This window comes from Rhinichthys klamathensis, unplaced genomic scaffold, assembly GCF_029890125.1.
Source record: "Rhinichthys klamathensis goyatoka isolate OS25496 unplaced genomic scaffold, OSU_Roscu_1.1 h1tg000550l_1, whole genome shotgun sequence".
Classification (NCBI taxonomy): domain Eukaryota; kingdom Metazoa; phylum Chordata; class Actinopteri; order Cypriniformes; family Leuciscidae; genus Rhinichthys; species Rhinichthys klamathensis.
The window spans coordinates 1-26,500 of record NW_026607021.1 but is presented as its reverse complement, the minus strand read 5'-3'; the positions used below and the strand labels follow the sequence as shown (position 1 = coordinate 26,500).

General features: G+C 42.3%; 2 protein-coding genes across 4 annotated transcripts; one reads left to right on the top strand and one right to left on the bottom strand.

Annotated features, from left to right (window-relative positions):
* Positions 1 to 791: 791 nt before the first annotated feature.
* On the bottom strand, positions 792 to 5,687 carry pigp (phosphatidylinositol glycan anchor biosynthesis, class P). The gene is made up of 4 exons (XM_056239009.1): positions 5,478 to 5,687; positions 4,813 to 4,885; positions 4,625 to 4,743; positions 792 to 990 (listed from the first exon to the last, which is right to left on the bottom strand). The coding sequence occupies exons 1-4, from the start codon at positions 5,554 to 5,556 to the stop codon at positions 863 to 865; spliced, it is 399 nt and encodes a 132-aa protein (XP_056094984.1). The 5' UTR covers positions 5,557 to 5,687; the 3' UTR covers positions 792 to 862.
* Positions 5,688 to 13,200: 7,513 nt separating this feature from the next.
* ttc3 (tetratricopeptide repeat domain 3) lies at positions 13,201 to 25,945 on the top strand. Of its 3 annotated transcripts, none has more exons than XM_056239005.1 (16): positions 13,201 to 13,311; positions 13,982 to 14,051; positions 14,222 to 14,264; positions 14,345 to 14,504; positions 14,810 to 14,888; positions 14,967 to 15,032; positions 17,122 to 17,248; positions 17,855 to 17,940; positions 18,066 to 18,160; positions 18,246 to 18,308; positions 18,390 to 18,444; positions 19,360 to 19,522; positions 19,767 to 19,815; positions 20,433 to 20,520; positions 22,708 to 22,747; positions 25,866 to 25,945. In XM_056239005.1, the coding sequence occupies exons 2-16, from the start codon at positions 13,983 to 13,985 to the stop codon at positions 25,928 to 25,930; spliced, it is 1,248 nt and encodes a 415-aa protein (XP_056094980.1). In that variant the 5' UTR covers positions 13,201 to 13,311; position 13,982; the 3' UTR covers positions 25,931 to 25,945. The 3 variants fall into 3 exon arrangements, with proteins under 3 accessions (XP_056094980.1, XP_056094979.1, XP_056094978.1); XM_056239004.1 differs by having other exon boundaries at positions 17,119 to 17,248; positions 22,711 to 22,747; XM_056239003.1 differs by having other exon boundaries at positions 17,119 to 17,248.
* The last annotated feature ends 555 nt before the right edge of the window (positions 25,946 to 26,500 follow it).

The window sequence follows — 26,500 nt, the reverse complement described above, 5'->3', positions numbered from 1 at the left end:
AAAGATCACATCAGTATCCGAGAAACATGTGAAACACACTGATGTTTTATGGACTTATTATTGGCTTTATTTAAAGTCTTCATATCCACGAGTCCATCAGGGGTCAGCGGGGTCACGGCGGCCGCTCAGGTTCACCTGAAAGTCACATCTCAGGCCTGTCACACACATCTGATGGATCTGACCATCTAAAGCCTGAGCAAACGCCACACGCCTGCCATGATGACAGGGACACACACACACACACACACTCAGTGCTCGCGGGGTTCCAGGTGGAACACACAGTTTATTCGTCTCACACACACACACACACAGTGCTCGCAGGAATCCAGGTAAAACACACGGTTTATTCGTCACACACACACACACACACACTCAGTGCTCGCGGAGATCCAGGTAAAACACACGGTTTATTCGTCACACACACACACACACACACTCAGTGCTCGCAGGGATCCAGGTAAAACACACGGTTTATTCGTCACACACACACACACACACACACACACACTCAGTGCTCGCAGGGATCCAGGTAAAACACACGGTTTATTCGTCACACACACACACACACACACTCAGTGCTCGCAGGGATCCGGGTAAAACACACGGTTTATTCGTCACACACACACACACACACACACACACACACACACACACACACACACACTCAGTGCTCGCAGGGATCCAGGTAAAACACACGGTTTATTCGTCACACACACACACACACTCAGTGCTCGCAGGGATCCAGGTAAAACACACGGTTTATTCGTCACACACACACACACACTCAGTGCTCGCAGGGATCCAGGTAAAACACACGGTTTATTCGTCACACACACACACACACACACACACACACACACACTCAGTGCTCGCGGGGATCCAGGTAAAACACACGGTTTATTTCGCTGATGGGAACGTCTCTGAGTCTGGGAAATGTGGGAATCGCTCCTGCTGGATCCTCATCTGTGCGCTGACTCTTGGCATAGCGGTCTAGATAAACAATGAACCAGAAATCATTTCATTTATCAATGCAAGATGTGTAATCTCTTCACCGTCACCTCTTCTTTTTGAGGACAGATCTGAATTTAGATGGTTGTAATTCATGAATGTTTTGGAATGTAGACCTAAAACACAGAATAATGCAGAAATGAAAGCAATGAAAGTGTAAAAAACCTGTGATGTTGTGAATGTGATGTTCACCTGTGATGTTGTGATTGTGATGTTGTGAATGTGATGTTCACCTGTGATGTTGTGATTGTGATGTTGTGAATGTGATGTTCACCTGTGATGTTGTGAATGTGATGTTCACCTGTGATGTTGTGAATGTGATGTTCACCTGTGATGTTGTGATTGTGATGTTGTGATTGTGATGTTCACCTGTGATGTTGTGATTGTGATGTTCACCTGTGATGTTGTGATTGTGATGTTGTGAATGTGATGTTCACCTGTGATGTTGTGATTGTGATGTGAATGTGATGTTCACCTGTGATGTTGTGAATGTGATGTTTACCTGTGATGTTGTTATTGTGATGTTGTGAATGTGATGTTCACCTGTGATGTGATTGTGATGTTGTGAATGTGATGTTCACCTGTGATGTTGTGATTGTGATGTTGTGAACGTGATGTTGTGATTGTGATGTTCACCTGTGATGTTGTGATTGTGATGTTGTGAATGTGATGTTCACCTGTGATGTTGTGAATGTGATGTTCACCTGTGATGTTGTGAATGTGATGTTCACCTGTGATGTTGTGATTGTGATGTTGTGAATGTGATGTTCACCTGTGATGTTGTGATTGTGATGTTCACCTGTGTTGTTGTGATTATGATGTTGTGAATGTGATGTTCACCTGTGATGTTGTGAATGTGATGTTCACCTGTGATGTTGTGATTGTGATGTTGTGAATGTGATGTTCACCTGTGATGTGAATGTGATGTTCACCTGTGATGTTGTGAATGTGATGTTCACCTGTGATGTTCACCTGTGATGTTGTGAATGTGATGTTCACCTGTGATGTTGTGATTGTGATGTTGTGATTGTGATGTTCACCTGTGATGTTGTGATTGTGATGTTCACCTGTGATGTTGTGATTGTGATGTTGTGAATGTGATGTTCACCTGTGATGTTGTGATTGTGATGTTGTGATTGATGTTCACCTGTGATGTTGTGAATGTGATGTTCACCTGTGATGTTGTGAATGTGATGTTCACCTGTGATGTTGTGATTGTGATGTTGTGATTGATGTTCACCTGTGATGTTGTGAATGTGATGTTCACCTGTGATGTTGTGAATGTGATGTTCACCTGTGATGTTGTGATTGTGATGTTGTGAATGTGATGTTCACCTGTGATGTTGTGATTGTGATGTTCACCTGTGTTGTTGTGAATGTGATGTTCACCTGTGATGTTGTGATTGTGATGTTGTGAATGTGATGTTCACCTGTGATGTTGTGAATGTGATGTTCACCTGTGATGTTGTGAATGTGATGTTCACCTGTGATGTTGTGATTGTGATGTTGTGAATGTGATGTTCACCTGTGATGTTGTGATTGTGATGTTCACCTGTGTTGTTGTGATTATGATGTTGTGAATGTGATGTTCACCTGTGATGTTGTGAATGTGATGTTCACCTGTGATGTTGTGATTGTGATGTTCACCTGTGATGTGAATGTGATGTTCACCTGTGATGTTGCGAATGTGATGTTGTGAATGTGATGTTCACCTGTGATGTTGTGAATGTGATGTTCACCTGTGATGTTGTGAATGTGATGTTCACCTGTGATGTTGTGATTGTGATGTTGTGATTGTGATGTTCACCTGTGATGTTGTGATTGTGATGTTCACCTGTGATGTTGTGATTGTGATGTTGTGAATGTGATGTTCACCTGTGATGTTGTGATTGTGATGTTGTGATTGATGTTCACCTGTGATGTTGTGAATGTGATGTTCACCTTTGATGTTGTGAATGTGATGTTCACCTGTGATGTTGTGATTGTGATGTTCACCTGTAATGTTGTGATGTTCACCTGTGATGTTGTGATTGTGATGTTGTGAATGTGATGTTCACCTGTAATGTTGTGATGTTCACCTGGGATGTTCACCTGTGATGTTGTGAATGTGATGTTCACCAGTGATGTTGTGAATGTGATGTTCACCTGTGATGTTGTGATTGTGATGTTCACCTGTGATGTTGTGAATGTGATGTTCACCTGTGATGTTGTGAATGTGATGTTCACCTGTGATGTTGTGATTGTGATGTTGTGAATGTGATGTTCACCTGTGATGTTGTGATTGTGATGTTCACCTGTGTTGTTGTGATTATGATGTTGTGAATGTGATGATCACCTGTGATGTTGTGATTGTGATGTTGTGAATGTGATGTTCACCTGTGATGTTGTGAATGTGATGTTCACCTGTGATGTTGTGAATGTGATGTTGTGAATGTGATGTTCACCTGTGATGTTGTGAATGTGATGTTCACCTGTGATGTTGTGAATGTGATGTTCACCTGTGATGTTGTGAATGTGATGTTCACCTGTGATGTTGTGAATGTGATCTTGTGAATGTGATGTTGTGATTGTGATGTTCACCTGTGATGTTGTGATTATGATGTTGTGAATGTGATGTTCTGTTGTGAATGTGATGTTCACCTGTGATGTTGTGATTGTGATGTTGTGATTGTGATGTTCACCTATGATGTTGTGATTGTGATGTTGTGAATGTGATGTTCACCTGTGATGTTGTGAATGTGATGTTCACCTGTGATGTTGTGATTGTGATGTTGTGATGTTCACCTGTGATGTTGTGAATGTGATGTTCACCTGTGATGTTGTGATTGTGATGTTCACCTGTAATGTTGTGATGTTCACCTGTGATGTTGTGAATGTGATGTTCACCTGTAATGTTGTGATTGTGATGTTCACCTGGGATGTTCACCTGTGATGTTGTTATTGTGATGTTGTGAATGTGATGTTCACCTGTGATGTGATTGTGATGTTGTGAATGTGATGTTCACCTGTGATGTTGTGATTGTGATGTTGAGAATGTGATGTTCACCTGTAATGTTGTGATTGTGATGTTGTGAATGTGATGTTGTGATTGTGATGTTGAGAATGTGATGTTCACCTGTAATGTTGTGATTGTGATGTTGTGAATGTGACGTTCACCTGTGATGTTGTGATTGTGATGTTGTGAATGTGACGTTCACCTGTGATGTTGTGATTGTGATGTTGTGAATGTGACGTTCACCTGTGATGTTGTGAATGTGATGTTGTGAATGTGATGGTCACCTGTGATGTTGTGATTGTGATGTTGTGAATGTGATGGTCACCTGTGATGTTGTGATTGTGATGTTGTGAATGTGACGTTCACCTGTGATGTTGTGATTGTGATGTTGTGAATGTGATGTTCACCTGTGATGTTGTGAATGTGACGTTCACCTGTGATGTTCACCTGTGATGTTGTGAATGTGATGGTCACCTGTGATGTTCACCTGTGATGTTGTGAATGTGATGGTCACCTGTGATGTTCACCTGTGATGTTGTGAATGTGACGTTCACCTGTGATGTTCACCTGTGATGTTGTGAATGTGATGTTCACCTGTGATGTTGTGAATGTGATGGTCACCTGTGATGTTGTCCACTGATGCGAGTGGAGCCGTGTTCATCATATTCACCCCGAACAGCAGCACGAAGCAGGTGGTTAAAGTGACCAGCATGTAAATGGGAGCCGCCAGAGCCCAGTATCTGTGGACAGGTGAACACATTACTCTCGTCCACGGTGAGATCTACACACAACACAAGAGTGTCACTCACTTCTGAGGCCAGTAGGTCAATCCGGCAGAATGAAGCCAGTCGTCAGGAACAGAAGCCCACACCACATACAGCACTAAGAGGAGCAAACACACAACACACCTGATATCACACCACTAACTGGAGCAAACACACAACAACAGCGCAATAGAAAAAAAGGTCATTTAATTTATTAATCATGAAAAATACTTCAAATAGTCAAGAAATTGATAATGCTTATACTGTGATTTTTTTCATTAGTGTTTTAATGTAAACCCCTTATTAAAACTACTTCCGTGATCAAAGTTGCGAGTAAGAAGTGGCTTTCCCAGTTATTATAAGATGTTTGGATCATAAAGTTTATTGAAACATGTCATTGGTGTTACAGTGTGTAATGCTCAATCTATTAATATAGTCTCACTACAGGTAAGTATTTTTGATTATTATTGACAAAATTCTCACTGGTTTCAACACTTTCTTCATTTGATTTTTTTTCCAAAGCGACTTATGAGCATCAAACTAATGAGTCAAAAATAAAGAACAAAGGTCAACTGGCTCTTGACAAGTAATAATGAAAAATGTTAATAAATGCATATCATAAACATGTATTGGAGAAAAGCGACCTGACGGACAGATGTAAACATGTTTATCGAGTGCCGAGTGTAGATGTAACGTTAGCAGAGACGTACAGAACCCGCAGTGAGAGCCCAGGAACAGCACGAACCCGTAGATCGCTCTCTCGGGGAGCGGGGAGGGAGAGTTCTCCATCTCCTACATCAACAGCTTCGGCTTCGGCGACGGAAGAGCTTCGATCGGTCTGACGACGGTGTGGAAATCATCAGATCATAAATAATACATAAATATCGCTTCTCTCTCTCTCTGGTGCGGGTTAGTCTATGAGGAGCGCGGTGTGTGCAGTGCTGCCCCCGTGCGGACTGGAGACACACACACACACACACACACACACACACACTCTCTCTCTCTCTCTCTCTCTCTCTCTCTCTCTCTCTCTCTCTCTCTCTCTCTCTCTCTCTCTCTCTCACACACACACACTCTCTCTCTCTCTCTCTCTCTCTCTCTCTCACACACACACACTCTCTCTCTCTCTCTCTCTCTCTCACACACACACACACTCTCTCTCTCTCTCTCTCTCTCTCTCTCAATTCAATTCAATTCAATTCAATTCAATTCAATTCAAAATTGCTTTATTGGCATGACTGTACACAATACAATATTGCCAAAGCTTGGAATACATAAAGACATCAAAATAATAAAATATTATAATATGACTTAAATCTAAATGTACAAATTAAATTGATTGTACAAATTAACAGTGTACCAAATAAAAATAAATACATAAATAATAATAATGATAATTAGAACAGTTTATGAACATTTCAAAAATTCTCTGAACAATTTAGAATTCAGTGTGTAAGTGTTTGAGTGTGTGTGTGTGTGTGTGTGTGTGTGTGTGTGTGTGGGCGCATCACTGATTAGTCGTCGACTCTCTCTTTTTGTGACAAGCATCAATGTATCTGGCTGCTAATATGATACAATCTGTTTTTTCTCCTAATAGGTGTTGAAATTGTGTTTTGTTGTCTAATTGTAGGAAGTTAGGGCAAAGTATCTCAAATTTTGTATAGAAAGTCCCTCTAATGTCCTCATAGTTGGGGCAGCGGGTGAGGAAGTGTTGCTCGGTCTCCACTTCTCCCTGGTCACAGTACGGGCAGACGCGGCTCTCTCTGGGCCGCCAGTTCTGTCGGTGTCGGCCCGTCTCTACAGTCAGAGTGTGATTGCTCAGTCTGTACCTCGTCATCCTTCTTCTTAGTGTACAGTCTTTCACTGTACTCAGGTATTCTGCCGTGGTGTATTCTCTATTTAGGGCCAAATAACATTCTAGTTTGCTTTGTTTTTCTGTTGATTGAGTCCAATAGGTCAGGTAATTCTCCTGTTGTGCTTTGATCATGTGGTTGGGCCGGATTGTGTGGCTGAGGGTGTGTGTGTCCTGAGGCGGATCACTGTTAGTGGTGTTAGTGTGTGTGTGGAGCCTCAGGACCAGCTGAAGGAGGGCGCTCTTCTCAGTGTTCATTTCATGGTTTTTAAGGGCTTTAAAATGATAAGAGTTGGGGTCGCTCATCTTTAGATGTTTCCAAAATTTGATGGCTCGTTTCTGAACGTGTATTAGTAGAGGGTATTGGCCTAATTCTGCCCTGCATGCGTTGTTCGGTGTGTTCCTCTGCACTCCCAGGATACTCTTACAGAACTCGGCATGCAGGGTTTCAATCGGATTTTTGTCCCATTTGTCGAATTCATGATTTAGGAGAGGACCCCAAACTTCACTGCCATATAATGCAATTGGTTCTATGACTGATTGGAATATTTTGAGCCAGATTCTGATTGGTATTTCAATTTGGATGGATTTTTTGATGGCATAGAAGGCCCTTCTTGCTTTCTCTTTCAGTTCATTCACGGCCAAATTTAGGTTTCCAGTTGCACTTATGTTCAGCCCGAGGTATGTGTAGCTGGTGACATGATCAATTTTGGTCATACCAAGGGTGAAATTGTGTCTCTTTCCCTGACATCTGGGTCTTTTCTGAAACGTTAGTACTTTAGTTTTCGTTGGGTTAATGGTCAGGGCCCAGGTCTGACAGAACTGCTGCAGGGTGTCCAGGTTCTGCTGTAGAGCCTCTTCTGTTGGAGACAGCAGGACCAGATCATCTGCGTACAGCAGGAGCTTTACACTGGAGTCGTGTAGTGTGAGGCCAGGAGCTGCCGACTCTTCTACGAGTTTCGCCAGTTCATTAATGTAAATATTGAAGAGGGTCGGTGACAGTGGGCAGCCCTGTCTCACACCCCGCCCTTGAGTGAAGAACTCAGTTTGTTTATTGCCGATTTTAATTCCACATTGATTGTTTGAGTACATTGTTTTTATAATTTTGTACGTTTTGCCCCCGATACCTGATTCTAGAAGTTTAGAAAGAAGGCCTTCATGCCAAATCGAATCAAAGGCCTTCTGGAAATCTACAAAGCAAGCGAATATTTTGGTTTTGTTTTGGTTGATGTATTTATCGATCAGGGTATGTAGGGTGAAGATATGATCTGATGTTCTAAAATTTGGTAAGAAGCCGATCTGGCTTTTGCTCAGGACACTGTGCTCTGTGAGGAAGTGGACGAGTCTGGTGTTGATGATGCTGCAGAACATCTTCCCCAGATTACTGCTCACACAGATGCCTCTGTAATTGTTGGGGTCTGATTTGTCTCCACTCTTGAATATGGGTGTTATGAGTCCTCTATTCCAGCTGTCAGGTAAATGACCAACACTCAGAACCGAGTTGAACAGTTTCATTAAGGCTAATTTGAATTTGGGGTTTATATTTTTAAGCATTTCGTTAAGGATGCCGTCTGGTCCTCTTGCCTTTTTTGTTGGCAGAGCCTGAATTTTATCCATCAGCTCTTTTTCTGTGATTGGGTAATCTAGCGGGTTTTGGTATATGCCAATTATGTTTTCTAAATGGTTTAATTTTTCATATATTTGTGTTTGTTTTATATTCATGTCTAATTTGCTATAAAGTTGTTCAAAGTGAGTTTTCCAGGTGTCTCCATCTTGTATAGTAATTTGTTCATGTTTCTTTTTATTCAGGAGATTCCAGTTGTCCCAGAAACTGTTTGAATAGACAGATTCTTCAATAGTTTTGAGCTGATTTTGGATGTACTGTTCTTTCTTCTTTCTGAGTGTATTTTTATATTTTTTAAGCTCCTCACAATAATGAAGACGTAAATCTGGATCGTCTGGTTGTCTGTGTTTTTGATTTGCAAGATGTCTTAAATTTTTCTTTATTCTTTTACAATCCGAATCAAACCATTTTTCATTCTTTTGTTTTTGCTTATGATTTTTCTTAGTGGTTTTAAGATTAGATATTGTTGCTAGATAATCAAATATGTAGTTTATGTTTTCTACAGCCAGATTTACGCCATCTTCATTTTGAGGATAATCGTATTCTATGAAGTTATCCGTAAGTAAGCACACTTGGGGGTGGTCCAATGCGGCCAGGTATTTTTCAGTGCTGTTTTGAACCCATCTGTAAATATTTTTGATGTTGTACAGCTTACTGGGTTGTATTGGGTGTATGTTAGTATTTTCTTTCCTTTTCAGATACACAGTAATTTGGCTGTGATCTGATAAGGGTGTTAGTGGTTTGACCGTGAATGCTCTGAAAGAGAATATATCTAGATCTGTGATCATGTAGTCAACCGTTGAGCACCCATGAGATGAGCTGTAGGTGTATCTCCCCAGAGAGTCCCCTCTCACCCTGCCGTTGACGAGGTACAGACCGAGGCTTCGACAGAGCTCAAGTAGAAGCCTCCCGTTTTTATTCACTTGAGCATCAGAGTTAGTCCTTGAAAGATTTATACTGTTTTGTTGAAAGCTCTGTCCAAATATATAATTATTCCCGTTGTCTGTGGTGTGGTCGGGTAGGGATCCTGTTCTGGCATTGAGATCCCCACACATCAGCACACTTCCCTGGGCCTGGAAGTGGTTGATTTGACTGTGGAGGGTCTCAAAGATGTTCTCATTATAGTAAGGAGATTCAGAGGGAGGAATATAAAGAGCACATAAGAATATATCTTTTGTAGTTTGACTGAGCTGTTTATTGATTTTGAGCCAGATATGAGATTCTTCTTTTTTGATTAGTTTGATGTACTTATCAATTTCAAGTTTGTGCCAGATTATGATGCCCCCTGAATCTCTCCCACGTGTAATTTTTTCATGTTTTTGGGACGATATGAGTATTTCCCGGTAGCCTGGGGGACAGAGAGTGACCTCATCAGTTCTGCGCCACGTTTCCTGTAATATTATTATGTCTATATCTAATACACTTTTCTTAAAATCCAAGGTTTTGATTTTACATCCAAAACTTGATGAGTTAATGCCTTGGATGTTCCAATGTGTGATTGTCAGTGGTTTCATGCGGTCAATAAACAATTTTAACATTTCTCTAGAATAGAACCAACTCAACTTGAACCCCGTTTAAAATCTATGTGCACTGTGTAAACATACACACATTTACCTATTTGTAATATTGGTAGTATTTAAACGTGTTTTTTTTTTTTTTTGCACATACGTATAAATGTGTATATATACACACATAGACATAGATACACATATATATACACATATATTAGTGTATCTGTTCAATTTGGTGTCTTTTACTCACGACTGGTCCATCAGCCGTGTGCAGATTAGGTTGAGCATGTCCTTGATCTCTCTCAGACTGGAGCTGTGGGGGTCGTCCGGGCCTCTTAGGGCTTCAGCGTAGCTCCGCTGCTCCGGCTTGGGTCTGTGGACGTCTGGCTGTGGGGCTGATGACGTCTGCGCTGTCGAGGTGTTGTTACCCATCGCCGGGGCTTCTCTGGGTCCTGCCGGTTTCTTCCGCTGGTATGGGGGCATCAGGTCTTGGCGTTGCTGATGCTGACGGTGATGTTGGTGGATGGGATGTGGGTGTGGAGGCCGGGAGCGTGGGCGTTGGGGTTCAGGGTGTGGGTACAGCGGGCCAGGGCGATGGAGTCTCCAGGGCTCAGATGGATGCGGCGGGAAGACGCTGTGTGCTGATGCTGGGATGAAGCGTCTCGTTGGTTGAGGGTTGTTAGATTCTCTCTGACTCTTTGAGGGACCGCCAGGGGTTCGGCCAAGGGCAACATCTTTAAGATTTTTAGCAAACACATTCACACTGTCTCTACGCAGGTGGACGTGGTCATGGAGATTGTGAATGTCCAGTGTAGGGTGATGTGCCAGATGAACATTTGGCATTCCAGCACATCCGCGTGAGATGTCTGTGTTGACTCTCTGTATAGTGCGGGGGTGGAAATCGGTTCTGGGTAGGATGGTGGAGATGATTATTTTTGATGTTGGGAAAGTCTGTGTTGCTCTCTCTCTCTCTCTCTCTCTCTCAATTCAATTCAATTCAATTCAAAATTGCTTTATTGGCATGACTGTACACAATACAATAGTGCCTCTCTCTCTCTCTCTCTCTCTCTCTCTCTCTCTCTCTCTCTCTCTCTCTCTCTCTCTCTCTCTCTCTCTCTCTCACACACACATACACACAATTCAATTCAATTCAATTCAAATTGCTTTATTGGCATGACTGTACATATTACAATAGTGCCTCTCTCTCTCTCTCTCTCTCTCTCTCTCTCTCTCTCTCTCTCTCTCTCTCTCACACACACATACACACAATTCAATTCAATTCAATTCAAATTGCTTTATTGGCATGACTGTACACAATACAATAGTGCCTCTCTCTCTCTCTCTCTCTCTCTCTCTCTCTCTCTCTCTCTCTCTCTCTCTCTCTCTCTCTCTCTCTCTCTCTCTCTCTCTCTCTCTCTCTCTCTCTCTCTCTCACACACATACACACAATTCAATTCAATTCAATTCAAATTGCTTTATTGGCATGACTGTACATATTACAATATTGCCAAAGCTTGTAACACATAGTATAATAATAAATACATAAAGAATAATCAAGTATTATAACAACTTAAATTCAAATGTACAAATTAAATTAATTGCACAAATTAACAATGTAACAGGTTATAATTTCTGTGAACATTTGATACCACAGTGTTTTAACATATATATACACACACACACACATTACTGAGGGTCACTGTGGTGGACATTAGGGAAACACACTGAGGTCAGTCTCACACACACACACACATTCACCTGCTGTCTCTCAGGCTGTGGCACACACACACGTATCTGGCAGCCAGTGTTGCGGTCTGTCCCTCTCCTAGTAAGATCTTGATCTGTTCTACTTCAGTCATGGCTGTAAAGCCCTGTATTAAGTTATTAAGTTTATTGAAGTAGAGGTCTCTGACTGAGCTGTATCTGTGACAGTGAAGGAGGAAGTGTGTCTCTGTCTCGACCTCTCCTGTCCTACACTGAACACACACCCTTTGCTCTCGGGGTAACCAGCTCTTTCTGTGTCTGCACACACACACACTCACACACACACACACACACCCTTTGCTCTCGGGGTAACCAGCTCTTTCTGTGTCTGCCGGTCTCGATGGCTAGACTGTGTTCACTCAGCCTGTACTTGCTCAGGATCACACACACACACACACACACTCAGCCTGTACTTGCTCAGGATCCGTCTCTGCTTTATGTCTCTCACACTCTGGAGATATTCTTCCAATTCATATTCACATACACACACACACACACTCTCTCCCTCCCTCTCTCTCAATTCAGAAAGCTTTATTGGCATGACAAAAAAATACATTTTGTATTGCCAAAGCATCAAAACAACATAGAAAATGATTTAGAACATTTAGTACACAAAAATAATAATACTGATATCATAAAACAATAATAATAAAATAAACAAAGATTAATAAATAAAATAAAAAGGATTTAGAAAAAATGTATATAAAAAAACAAAAACAAACAATATTGAACATTATATACATGTGTGTAGGTCTTAGGCTGTGAGTGAGTGTGAATCTCTCTCTCTCTCTCTCTCACACACACACACACACACCCACTCTCCCACTCTCCCTCTCTCTCACACACACACACACACACCCACTCTCCCACTCTCCCTCTCTCTCTCACACACACACACACACACACACACACACACACACACACACACACACACACACACACACACACACACACACACACACACACACACACACACTCTCCCACTCTCCCTCTCTCTCTCTCTCACACACACACACACACACACACACACACACACACACACACACACACACACACACACACACTCTCTCTCCCTCTCTCTCTCTCTCTCTCTCTCTCTCTCTCTCACACACACACACACACACACACTCTCTCTCCCTCTCTCTCTCCCTCTCTCTCACACACACACACACACACACACACACACACACACACACACACACACACACACACACACACACACACACTCTCTCTCCCTCTCTCTCTCACACACACACACACACACACACACACACACACACACACACACACACACACACACACACACACACACACACACACACACACACACACACACACACACACTCTCTCTCCCTCTCTCTCTCTCTCTCTCTCTCTCTCTCTCTCACACACACACACACACACACACACACACTCTCTCTCCCTCCCTCTCTCTCTCCCTCTCTCTCACACACACACACACACACACACACACACACACACACACACACACACACACACACACACACACACACACACACACACACACACACACTCTCTCTCCCTCTCTCTCTCCCTCTCTCTCTCACACACACACACACACACACACACACAGACACACACACACACACACACACACACACACACACACACACACACACACACCTGCGGTATTCCTCGGGCGAGCACTAGAGGCGCTGTCCGGTATTCGCTCATGTTCGCGCTGCTTGTGTTCACGCGTGAGATCATCATCGACAGAGACTCAGACATCAGGAAACATCAGCAGCTCTTCAGTTCCTCTCGCATTAACAGAGGTTAGTAATAAACACTGTAAATCATATTTCTGATGATGCGCTGTTAGAACTGACCTCAGAAAACTGACGTTTTTGCTGTTGATTCAGATAAACGCCTTTAGTGTCGCGGCGAAGACACGTCGCGTTTAACTTCCTGATAAAGTTCCTCTGCTTCAGAATCAAATAAACCATTAAATATATTGATACTCGTGCAGGTTATTATGCGTTATTAAATTCAAAATCTGTGAGAATCACGTCGAGTTTTGGCGCGTTTCGCGAGTAACTGTTGAAGGAAAAACTCCCTCAGATGTTCATCACTCGGAATCAACGTGTTAGACACCAAATATCACGGTTTATACCACAAATATCTGTGTATCATTGAGGTGTTTGTGACTCTTTGAGGTGTTTGTGACCTGTCGTTAGTGCGCAGGTGAGGTGCAGTATGGGTAACCTCCCGAATTCAACATTCACGATCTTTGTCATCTGTACTTTACCACAATTAAATTATTTTATCCTCTCGAGAAAGACGGGGGCATAGGAAACAACACACACACACACACACACACACACACACACACACACACACACACACACACACACACACACACACACACACACACGATAAGGGATTAAACGTAATACACGGCATGAATAATCGGTAATGAAGATGACTCTCATGTTTTTGAACCAGAATGTCAGACATTGAGGACTCGGATCTGGAGGAGGAGGGAGTAGATGTTGTGCGTCACAAAACCAAGATTGTGAGTAGAATTCACACGTCAAGTCAGCTTTATTTATTAAACAGAATCAATGATGCAAACTTTGAGAAGTTCAAATTCTGCTGTAAAGACAATAGAGTCATGATTCAGATCAAACGATTCAGTGACTCACTGTACTGAACACACCCATGATTCACTCTGGTTTCTCTCAGATCTATCAGAACCAGTTCCCGTTCATTCACATGGAGCCGCCTGGTGAGTGTGTGTGTGTGTGACTCACGGTGTGTGTGATTAATGAGCCGCTTGGCAGATGTTTCAGTGTTGCTGTGTTCTAGACGTCATATATGAGCGGTGGGTGAAGATAAAGCCGGAGGTGAAGAGGCTGGTGGGTCACCTGATGCACGTGTCCGTGTTCTGGTGGCATATTCTCCTCCGACAGCAGGAGAACCACCCCACCACCTTCTGGGCCGTCGAGATGGGCTTCCTGGACTCCAAGTGAGTCGCTTCAGAGAGATCTGATTCAGACGTGACCGTCGAGTCTCCTTCATCTATACAGCGCTTTACCAGCATTGATGTTCCACAGCAGCTTTACAGTGATAACAGGAGATTACAGTAACAGAGAGTGTTAAGGCTTTACAGCAGCTCTAGAATAAAGTTATAGTCCAGCTAAAGTTAGTTTTGATTGATTCAGATCATTAGTTATTAGCTTACACAAAGACTTTAATGTGTTCTGGCCGTTCATCTGCACATCAGTGTTTGGTTGACCGCGAGACGCTTCATTGCGCTGTTTTATCCTCCAGTGTGTCGAATGATCTGAGTCTGAAGAGGCTGGAGAAGATCGAGATCTTGGAGAGTATCCTGGAGGCGATGGAGCAAGGCGTACGTATCAGTCCTGACGCAGCTCGCGCTCGCCGCCCCTGCTGACCCGGTTCTGATCACATGTCTTGTTTTGCTCAGCTGTCTCACAGGGACATGGAGAGGAAAGCCCGAGCCGTGGTGTCGCTGAGCAGACTCTTCTCCTTGGTACGCTGCCGTAAGCCTTTACTCTGCCAGTGTTCACTTCTCCTCGTGCCGTTCCAGACCCGTGAGACCTCCGTTCCTCTTCGGGACACAATGAAGAGATTTCTGAGTAAATCCGGTGGCTCGTTTTTTTTGGTGCACAAAAAGTATTCTCGTCGCTTCATAAAATTTAGGTTGAACCACTGTAGTCACATGGACTATTTTAACAATGTCTTTCCTACCTTTCTGGGCCTTCAAAGTGTTAATTAAATAGCTTTTCTCACACGCACCGATGTCTTCAGTCGTACGGATCAGGATCGCTGCGTGTGGTTTCCCACGAGCCACAGCCGTTAGATGCTCTCGCAGAGATGGAGTATTGTCCTCAAAATGCCTGAAACAACCACGGTTAGATCAAATAATTGCAATCAGACGGTTATTTAATTAACGAGACGGGCCGAGTCTCCTTCATCTATCCAGCGCTTTACCAGCACAGATGTTCCACAGCAGCTTTACAGTGATAACAGGAGATTACAGTAACAGTGTTTAGGCTTTACAGCAGCTCTAGAATAAAGTTATTGTCCAGATAAAGTTAGTTTTGATTGATTCAGATCATTGGTGATTAACTCAGGGGCCGCTGACACCACACCGTTTCAACTGAAGACTCTCATCTGCGCACAGCAGTGTTTGGTTGGCCGTGAGAATCTTTCAGTGTGTCGAAGAGAGAAAGTCCTATCTCCGGGGAGGGCATGAGCGTGAGGGAGTGCACTGGCCGGAGTGTCCCTGTAACACACCTGGACTCAGGGTTCCCGCGGGGCCTGGAAATACATGGAAGTTTGAGAATCTGAAAAAAAAAAAAATCAAGGCCTTGGAAAGTTTTTGTAAATAATCAGATCACAGATACAGGTCCTGGGAAGGCTTGAGTTTATTTTGTGCAAGAAGCTTTCTGGAAAAAATCCCATATTATTCCCTCCGCTCCGCTAATGTGTTATTCCGCCAGCACTGCGTGGCCTGTGCGCACTAGCGTTTACGCGTTACGTTAAGTGTTTGAAGTTAACCAAAGTGTCTGTCAGTAATGTGTGTGTGTGTGTGCAGCAGGAGGACTGTCAGTAATGTGTGTGTGTGTGTGTGTGTGCAGCAGGAGGACTGTCAGTAATGTGTGTGTGTGTGTGTGTGTGTGTGTGTGTGTGCAGCAGGAGGACTGTCAGTAATGTGTGTGTGTGTGTGTGTGCAGCAGGAGGACTGTCAGTAATGTGTGTGTGTGTGTGCAGCAGGAGGACTGTCAGTAATGTGTGTGTGTGTGTGTGTGTGTGTGCAGCAGGAGGACTGTCAGTAATGTGTGTGTGTGTGTGCAGCAGGAGGACTGTCAGTAATGTGTGTGTGTGTGTGCAGCAGGAGGACTGTCAGTAATGTGTGTGTGTGTGTGCAGCAGGAGGACTGTCAGTAATGTGTGTGTGTGTGTGTGTGTGTGCAGCAGGAGGACTGTCAGTAATGTGTGTGTGTGTGTGCAGCAGGAGGACTGTCAGTAATGTGTGTGTGTGTGTGTGTGTGTGTGTGTGTGCAGCAGGAGGACTGTCAGTAATGTGTGTGTGTGTGTGTGCAGCAGGAGGACTGTCAGTAATGTGTGTGTGTGTGTGTGTGCAGCAGGAGGACTGTCAGTAATGTGTGTGTGTGTGCAGCAGGAGGACTGTCAGTAATGTGTGTGTGTGTGTGTGCGCAGCAGGAGGACTGTCAGTAATGTGTGTGTGTGTGTGTGTGTGTATGTGTGTGTGTGTGTGTGCAGCAGGAGGACTGTCAGTAATGTGTGTGTGTGTGTGTGTGTGTGTGTGTGCAGCAGGAGGACTGTCAGTAATGTGTGTGTGTGTGTGTGTGTGTGTGTGTGTGTGTGTGCAGCAGGAGGACTGTCAGTAATGTGTGTGTGTGTGTGTGTGTGTGTGCAGCAGGAGGACTGTCAGTAATGTGTGTGTGTGTGTGTGTGTGTGTGTGTGCAGCAAGAGGACTGTCAGTAATGTGTGTGTGTGTGTGTGTGTGTGTGTGTGTGTGTGTGTGCAGCAGGAGGACTGTCAGTAATGTGTGTGTGTGTGTGTGTGTGTGTGTGTGTGTGTGTGTGCAGCAGGAGGACTGTCTGGCGAAGGCGATCGCGTGGCTGCTGGACTCTGGAGTTCCTGGTGTTCGGCAGAAGCTGCTGGATCTCGGCTCAGTGGAGATTCGCTACCGCACGCTGCGCTTCGTCTTCAACGAGTGTGAGTTTCATTCATGTCCGTCAGCCACCCCACAGTGCGAGATCAGGGCTGGGCCGAACAGATTCATTTATCGATTAGTCGTTCTCATTTTGATGAACCGATATTGATTCTTTAATCCCAAGGCTGATCTATTAGATGCTGTTTTCAGCGGATGCGCTAACCCTCCACTAAACACTCTCTGCAGCTCCGGCCATACTATCATCTCTGATACTTCTGATATGAAACAGTCTCATCATGTGACCAGATTAGATGAGGTCATGTGACTGTCGGTGTCCAGATAAGATGAGGTCATGTGACTGTCGGTGTCCAGATAAGATGTGATCATGTGACTGTCGGTGTCCAGATTAGATGTGATCATGTGACTGTCGGTGTCCAGATTAGATGTGATCATGTGACTGTCGGTGTCCAGATTAGATGAGGTCATGTGACTGTCGGTGACCAGATTAGATGAGGTCATGTGACTGTCGGTGTCCAGATTAGATGAGGTCATGTGACTGTCGGTGTCCAGATTAGATGAGGTCATGTGACTGTCGGTGTCCAGATTAGATGAGGTCGGTGTCCAGACTCGAGCTGCAGAACACGTTTATGAGACCGTCTCGCCCACAGATGCGCGTTATCTTCAGGTGGTGTCGTGCAGTAAGAAGAAGGCCATCGCCGAGCTCAAGTACGAGCCGGACGCCTGGACTCTGTCGGTGAGAGACGCTCGTGTTCTTCTGTAACGACTGCAGACACACACACACACACGTTTATCATGAGTGTTGTTGGAGATCTGCTGTATTAGCAGAAATAAGATAATGGTGTTTTGACTCTATTACAGAAAAGCGACGATATGAAAAACAAAGGAAATGAGCAGTTCCAGAAAAAGAAATATGACTTGGCTCTAAAGTCTTACACTAGAGCCATTAAATACCAGTAAGTGTCGGAGCTTCGTCACCGCTTTACTCCACACCAGTTCTGTCTCTGTCTATCGCCTGTTCATCTCTCTTCTGTGTTTCAGCCCTAATAACCACATCCTGTACGGGAACCGGGCGCTCTGCTTGATCCGCTCTGAGAAATATCTGTGAGTGTTACTCCCACTGTTGCGGTGCACATTACTGAGGAGTGTGTGTGTGTGTGATACTGATTGTGGAGCTGTTTTCAGGAAAGCACTCGGCGATGGAAAGAGAGCCATTATTCTGCAGCCAGACTGGGCCAAGGTATTCATCATCACCATCATCATCAGTTTCATTCAATTCACGTTTATTAGTACAGCGCTATTCACAATACACAACATTTCAAAGCAGCTTTACAGTAAATGCAGAGTCCACATTACAGTGTACAGTGGTGTGTTCCTGATGTGCTGATCTAGCCCTGCTGGGACTCGGGGATATCGGGCATCGTCTGAATATTAACGATTGATTCTGCTTATTGATTCTGATTCTAATCAATTCCTAATTTCGATTCCAATGTGGTAAAAAACAACAACTTGGATATCATTCACATTTAGTCTATTACAGAACCTGTAACTGCATCTGAATATCATGAGCAGAAATCATCAGCTGAAGAACACTTACACAGGAGCGTTAGCCTGAGCTTTAAACACACCATAGAAGAACAACTAGCCCAACTAATGTACACTTCCAGCATTATTAAAGACGAGTAAACACTTTAGCAAAACACAAATTAGCAATCGCAACAAATAGACACAACTGAACAAAGATACGATTGAAATAAACAGTGTTTTAAGATTTTCAGGTTCAGGAACTGTAATTAAATGATAAATAACACTGCAGTTTATACATAAAATATACATTACAAATATAGTTACAGAAGTTCTTCAGTGAAAAGTGTGTGTTCTCCGTCTTCTGTTGTGTGATTAGTGTTATTATAGAGACGGAGGAATATTAGCGCTGTCACTTTAAGAGCTGCGGGTCCAGGACACCGACACACACACGAGCACAGAACACACAGTCTCTTGCGCTTTAACTCATATTGAAAGGAATCGATAAGAGGAATCGAAATTAAAAGTTTATAACAAGTGTCCGATTCCAGCCCTCAAGTGTTCGATTTTCGATCCCCAACCCTAGACTCGGGTCGGACTCTCCCTCATACAGTGTTTTGGTCTCCTCCAGGGTCATTACCGCTTCTGTGACGCTCTGTTCTACCTGGGCGAGCACCAGAAGGCCGTGTTGGCCAACCGCGAGGCTCAGGTGGCGTGCGGCCACGACCCCGACGGGCTCAAAGACCTGCACCAGCAGTGCGAGCGCTTCCACAGCGAGCTGCAGGAGAGCGCCGGTAACACACACTCACACGCGCAGCGCTTGTGTCCTGTGCGGAGGATTCTTCTTCTGTTATTGCTGTCTTTATGGATTATGGGGTCCTCGTGATGTACTTTTATATTATTTTGAAGGTTTCAAAAACATCTTGCCAAAGCCCTGCAGTTGAAAATGATCCAGCTGGCTCACACTGGCACATTTACAGAGATGATGATTAGTGTGTGTGCTCCTCTCACCGCTTCATTACTGTTGTGTTTCCGCAGGCATGAAGACCAACAAGACTGAAACTAAAAGGATTTCTTCTAAAACCAGGTTTGTTACATTTGAGTGTTCACCAGACGGGTCCAAGACTCCAGGACTTTTGTCGCACTTGAACCACGAATACACACAAAAATAAACATTAATGGATTCTAAGAGTTTTGTGGTTGAAATTTAAAAAGTAACTAATCCTTACTTTTCAACCTGTTCTCCTCCAATTTGACCCATCAGGAATGAATGGAATGCGAGAAATGCTTCAGTTCACATAGAAAAACCTAAAAATTCTTAATTCAAACTTTACCAAAAAAATATTGTATAATGTGTACATGTGTATCTGAATGCACACTGAGGAAACTGGCTTTAGGACCCGGCGGAACAGCTCCTCCCCATATAGAGCTATAAGCCCATCTAGAGGCAGGAAATATCATGTGTTATTATTATTTTCCACAAGAGCTCAAAGATGTAAGATATTAAGAGCTGAATTAAAAGGGTTATGCATGAAATTGTGAGTTATTTTGAATTTAAGTTGAAAGAATGTGAGGAATGTGCTTAAATTACTATTTATTATTTGTTGATCCACTAGTAATTTAAAGGGCTAAAGTGTGAGGGAAGGGTGAGGGTTAAGTGTGTATTGTGCTCATGGTTGAGTAGAGCTTGTGTTTGTGACGCAGAGCGCATGCGGGCGATTCCTCATCTCAGCATCAGAGATCCACTCGCCAGCCTGAAGCGGCGTCTCGGTCCTCCAGCCTGGAGAGTGCGGTGAGAGCTTCCCTTCTGAACACCTGAACACATCTGAGTCTCTGTCACGAGTGCTCGGCCGATACACAGCTCCGTCACCTCAGCGTTCAGCAGACGCGCATCTTAGGGCTGGGAAACCATTAAACGCTTACAAATTAAAAGTTTGTTTTTACATAATATATGTGTGTAATGTGAATAATTATTCTGTATATATAAATACTAATGCATGCATTTAAGAAATATTTGCATGTTTATACTATATAGGGCTGAAACGATTCATCGAGTTACTCTATTAACTCGATTACAAAAATTCCTCGAGGCAAAAACTCTGCCCCGTTATATTCCTATGACGCGCACTATACGCGCGGATCTACTATAGCGCGTGATACATTTTGAATTTAGTTGGCGCGATGGCGGAGAGTAAAGATGTCCATAAACGGCAGAGAATGTCTAAAGTTTGGGATCATTACATATTTAAAAAGGAAGAGAACAAGGTGCAATGTGTCTCCTGCAGAGTAGACCTGGCATACCACAGCAGTACGACTTCACTGATCCAGCATCTGACCCGAACACACCCACTCCGTGCTCTCACCAGCGTCGCTGAAACAAGGTAACCTTATGGTGTGTTCACACCGAACGCGAATAGAGCGGCAAATACGCGTTTATCGCGTCTAGTTAGACGCTTGAACACTCGCTCGAGTTCAAATTTTCAACTTGCGCGGAACACGTTCGCGGCAAACGCGTCGCCCAATTCGCGTCAGTCGCGACGCCCGGCGAATGATGCGTCTATTCGCGTCTTTGCATTGACTTCTTTGTATGTAATCTACTCGCGTTCGGTGTGAACACACCATAAGCCTATGATACATTGATGTTCGCTGATTTTAATCCCATACTGTATTTGTAGCGATGTCGTGATGCGGTTTGACTAGATATGATGTTTAGCTTTGATGTTTTTAAGTAGTAAACGTATTCACGTTCAATTGCAAGAGAGTATAGCCTAAAGAACCCCTTCACACACACACACACACACACACACACACACACACACACACACACCCTCGTCTCTCTCACGCGCCAGATCAATTGCGGCAATGCATCACATATGCTTAAACTTTTATGTAGCCACGCAACAATAATTTCAGCATGCCTTCACTGTAGGCTATACACCGCGACGTGACGGAGGAACTAATGTTGTATTGCAGTCTTTGCGAGACCTTGTCTGTATGTCACGTCTTCCAAATAGTTACAGACAACAACAAATAATGAAACTCCCCAGCCGGCTTCTCCAAATCCACTCGTACTTTTGGGGAAGACATTTTAATCGGCTACCAAAGTAATTGTGCATAGAACATTGTTGGCACTTATACTAAATGGGTAAAAATTGCAATAAACAGGCTTAGTTTTGGAGCCAAATGTTGGAGTTGGAATAAATACCAGTTTTTTTTTTGTTTTTTTTTTAATAATGCCAAATACTTGATCATTTTACACCCACATCATTTTCGTTATGCATTGTTTGTTTTGGTTGTTTAAAAACACAGAAAATGTTTTATCCGATTACTCGATTAATCGATCGATTAAGTGCTAGATTAATCGATTACAAAAAGAATTGATAGCTGCAGCCCTAATACTATATATATATTTAAATATAATTTATATTATATATAAATAACATTTTTATAAATCAATAACACATTTTTCTTAAATATATACATGCGTGTGTGTGTGTTCTATACAGAATAATTATTCACAGTACACACACATATATTATGTAAACACAAACTTTTATTTTGTAAGCGTTTAATCGTGATGAATCGTTTCACAGCCCTAGCGCATTTATGATTATTTAATAAGTCTTTGCTTATCTAATAAAGGTTTATGTCCTCAAACCTGGCAAGCGAGTCCAGCTGTGAGATCTTGTGTTTGTAAAGGCGCTGATATACTTCAGGTCTTTTCGGTCTTATTAATTTCTGTGTGTGTGACATCAGCGCTGTATTCTCATAACTGGAAAAATATGATTCCCAGACGAGTGCACTGAGATTTACCAAAAAAAAGTGTTTTTACGATCTTTAAATGAAATGTTGTGATAGCTTCATATGGGCCTCCTGCTCTAGCATTGGCCATCACTGTCGGTCGGCCACTGCTTCCTGTTTGTGTGTGTGTGTGTGTGTGCTCTTCTAGTGTAATGACTGTGATGTTCTTCTCTCGCAGCAGAGCTCTGAGAACGGCAGACCCCGCGGGAACGCTGCAGGTGAGGGAGGACCGCATTCTTCACATATTTCAGTAAAGCTTGAGTTCACACGTGCACTGCTCTCCTGAACGCTTGAGTTCACACGTGCACTGCTCTCCTGAACGCTTGAGTTCACACGTGCACTGCTCTCCTGAACGCTTGAGTTCACACGTGCACTGCTCTCCTGAACGCTTGAGTTCACACGTGCACTGCTCTCCTGAACGCTTAACTTTTTTCTGTTCAAAATTTACTAAATTTATCATTCATTCAGTTCATCATGAATCCATTTTTCAATCCGTGTTTTTGAGTTATCCTGAACCACTATGGTCCACCTATAGTAGGTGTTTACATTGGGACTGTTTTACACTGGTTCGGATGCGGAGGAGCCCAGTGCCTGCGTGACTCGTCATAGACGTACACAGAGAGAAGTAGTTCCGGCTACAATGTTCTTTCCGAAAGACGCATTATTCTGTTAATAAACACAAGTTTATTATCGCTCGCTATGGTGCCAAAAGTGTAAAAAATAAAGCCTCACAAATAACTTGCAAGTATTGAGGCCCCAGACAGCAGTCATTTAGTAATAGCCTATATTCTTTCTTTTTTTTACCTACACACCAGTGTGAATTTTTGTTTTTGGATTTCAAATAGGGCCAATATATAGGCTTCTCCTAGGCTTACGGTTTTAAATTACAAAGGGCCTGCTGATGTTTTTGTCATTGTATTGTCAATATTATTGGCTATTATTTGTGCATAGACATATCTGGTTATAGTAAACATACCGTTTGTTTGAAAACAACATATTTTGTCATCCTTGCTGCAAGCTTACAAGAGTGATAATATCATTAAATGTGAAGGGGGCCCTAAAATATTTTCTTGGGAAAAAGGGGGTCTCAGACAAAAAAAGGTTGGGAACCACTGACCTAGTGGACATTAGTGTTAACTCTCTAAATTTACTCTTAGTCCTGTCCAATATACTATTTTAGTTATCGTCATATTTAGTCAACCTTGTTCTGTTTTTTAGTCAAGTTTTAATCGACTTTTAGTCAGCTACAGGATTTACTCCTAAAATTACTTTTGTTTTGCATTAATAAGTGCAGTTGCTAATAATATCACATGTTTATTTCTTGAAAATGCACGTTTGACAGTAAAGCACTGAGCTTGAGTTGACATGCAAAACAAATTTACATTTATAAACCACAGTAACATGCGAAAACCTAATTTTTGATATGGTAAATTTTTAATATTCTACTCGTATTAAATGTGCCGTTGATCTTCTATAGTATCGTATTAAACCGACCAACAGCTTTAGTGAATATAAAAGAGGCGATCTTTACTTGCTTTCTGTGTAATTCAGTCACAATTTGAAGAAAACTTTGTTTTAATAAAGAGTTTTTGTCTTCCTACTTCACACTTCAGTACAAAAAAGTGGCAACATTTTTTTTTTCCTGAATTCATAATGTCTAAATATAAATTCTAAAGAAAATGTGTGAAGGAAAATATATCAGGGAGTGGAAACGGCTGAAAACCTGTAAGCGCTTCAGTGGAAATTAGTCTTTTTATTTTAAAATAGTGTTTTTTCCTCATATGTCAGCTTTCCTACATTTGGAAACTTAGTTTTACAAATGAGGACAATTTCTGAAGGATGAACAAATGTTTTTTTGATATCACATTAAATATTATCCGATTTAAATGTTATTTTTAGAATTTTGAAGTGCTAGAAAAAGTGTGAAGCTCTTGAACGTCCTTGAAGTCCTCGATTGTCACTCGGGAAAGGTTGTACGATCCCTGAGATGTAGAAACGTATGGCTATTTCTGCCACGCTAGCATGATTACAGTTAGCGCTACTACATTAAATCCATGGTGAATGTTGGGGATTTGTGGACTAAAAAAGCTTTCTATGACTTGTTCATTCAGAAGAACAACTAGCCGAACTAATGTACACTTCAAGCATTATTAAACACAAGGAAACACTTTGTCATTAAAAAAGAACAAATCAAAAATTAGCAGCAAATAGACACAACTGAACAAAGATGCGATTGAAATAAACAGTGTTTTAAGATTTTCAGGTTCAGGAACTGTAATCAAATGATAAATAACACTGCAGTTTATGAATAAAATATACATTATAAATAGTTACAGAAGTTATTCAGTGAAGAGTGTGTGTTGTCCGTCTCCTGTTGTGTGATTAGTGTTATTATAGAGACGCAGGAATATTAGCGCTGTCACTTTAAGAGCTGCGGGTCCAGGACACCGACACACACACGAGCACAGAACACACAGTCTCTCGCTCCAGTGGTTTACACTCATATTGAAAGGAATCTAAGTTTTAATTATATTACAAGTATTGGATTCCAGATATCCCAACCCAGATGTAACTTCTCTTATAAAATAGCTGAAATGTGAGGATTTAAATTTTATAAAGTTTTTTTTGTTGATCCTGTATTAGACTCGTTTAAACTGACTGTAAAAACCACGATTTAAAGAACTTAACAGTTTACAATTGAATGTTTCTATAGACATTGCCCTATTCATTTTATTTGTGCAGGTCTTAGGCCTTAAAGGAGTAGTTCACTTCAGAATAGATCTCGGGTGACGGGGGAGAGTAAATTATCAGGAAATTTTATTTCTAAGTGAACTACTCCTTTGACTAAACCCTGCAGATAACCCTTTTAAAACCTGTAATTTATACTGTAATGGCAGTAGGCTTCTCTCTCGTCTGAACACACACACACACACACACACACTGCTCTTTATATCTGTACTGGACGTGTTATCTGGAAGTGAAGGCTGTATCTCACGTCTGTTCCTAGCGCTCATCCCTCTCCAAGGTCACTGATGGCTCGTGGGTAATGTGCTGTTATGGGCTGGCACACAGAATGAAGCTTGAATATCTTGTGTAATTGAAAGAATGTTTTCCTTCATGTTGTCATGAGGAAGTGTGTGTCACGCTGTTTCCGGCGAGTGCCGCGCTGGCTCCCTCCTTCATCTGATGCGTTGGTTTCTCGACGCTCAGGTGTTTAGCGCTAGCGGTTCTTCTGGTTCTGCGGGTTCTTTCTGAACGCAGGAGTGATTTATGTATTTATTTCCTCAGGAAAGTTTCTTCATTTGAACTCTAATCTCTAATTTCCCTTGTTTTCAGGGAACTCTGGAGCTCGAGCCCATCCTGAAGAACGAGCTGACAGACTCACAGACATGAAGAGGTAATAAACCGGGTTATTGTCATGAAGTGACCAGAAAACAAGCTAATTCTTTCGTTCGGTCAAACATGTTTTAATCATTCAATGCGTTGATAGAAATCTGACTGACATTAGTTGTAAAGGATGTTTGTGAAGAGTTCTTTAATCTTTAAAGTGAAACTTGAGCTTGTAATGACAGGTGCAATAAAGCTAGATTTACTTTCATTTCTCAGGCGCTCAGTGTCAGGATGTTTCCTTCTGTTTGTGATGCTGAACGTGTCAAACAAACCATTGGTAACGCTTTACAATAGGCATGTGTTAACCAGCACGGTCTAACTGTGAACATTTATCAATCTTAATAGTTGTTCATGTTCACAGTGCATTAATTAGTTAACTTTTTCCCTTAAAAAGTGTTAGTTAATGTTGAACTTGACATTAAATGAGATTATTAAATGCTGTAGAAATGGTTTTTTTAGTAAATAATGCAACTTTGTGAAGTGTTACCAAAACATGAAATAAACATTTAACTTGAATAACATATATTTAACTTTTTTCAGCTAGTTGCCAAGGTAAAATTTCTTATTCGTTGAGTTTAAAG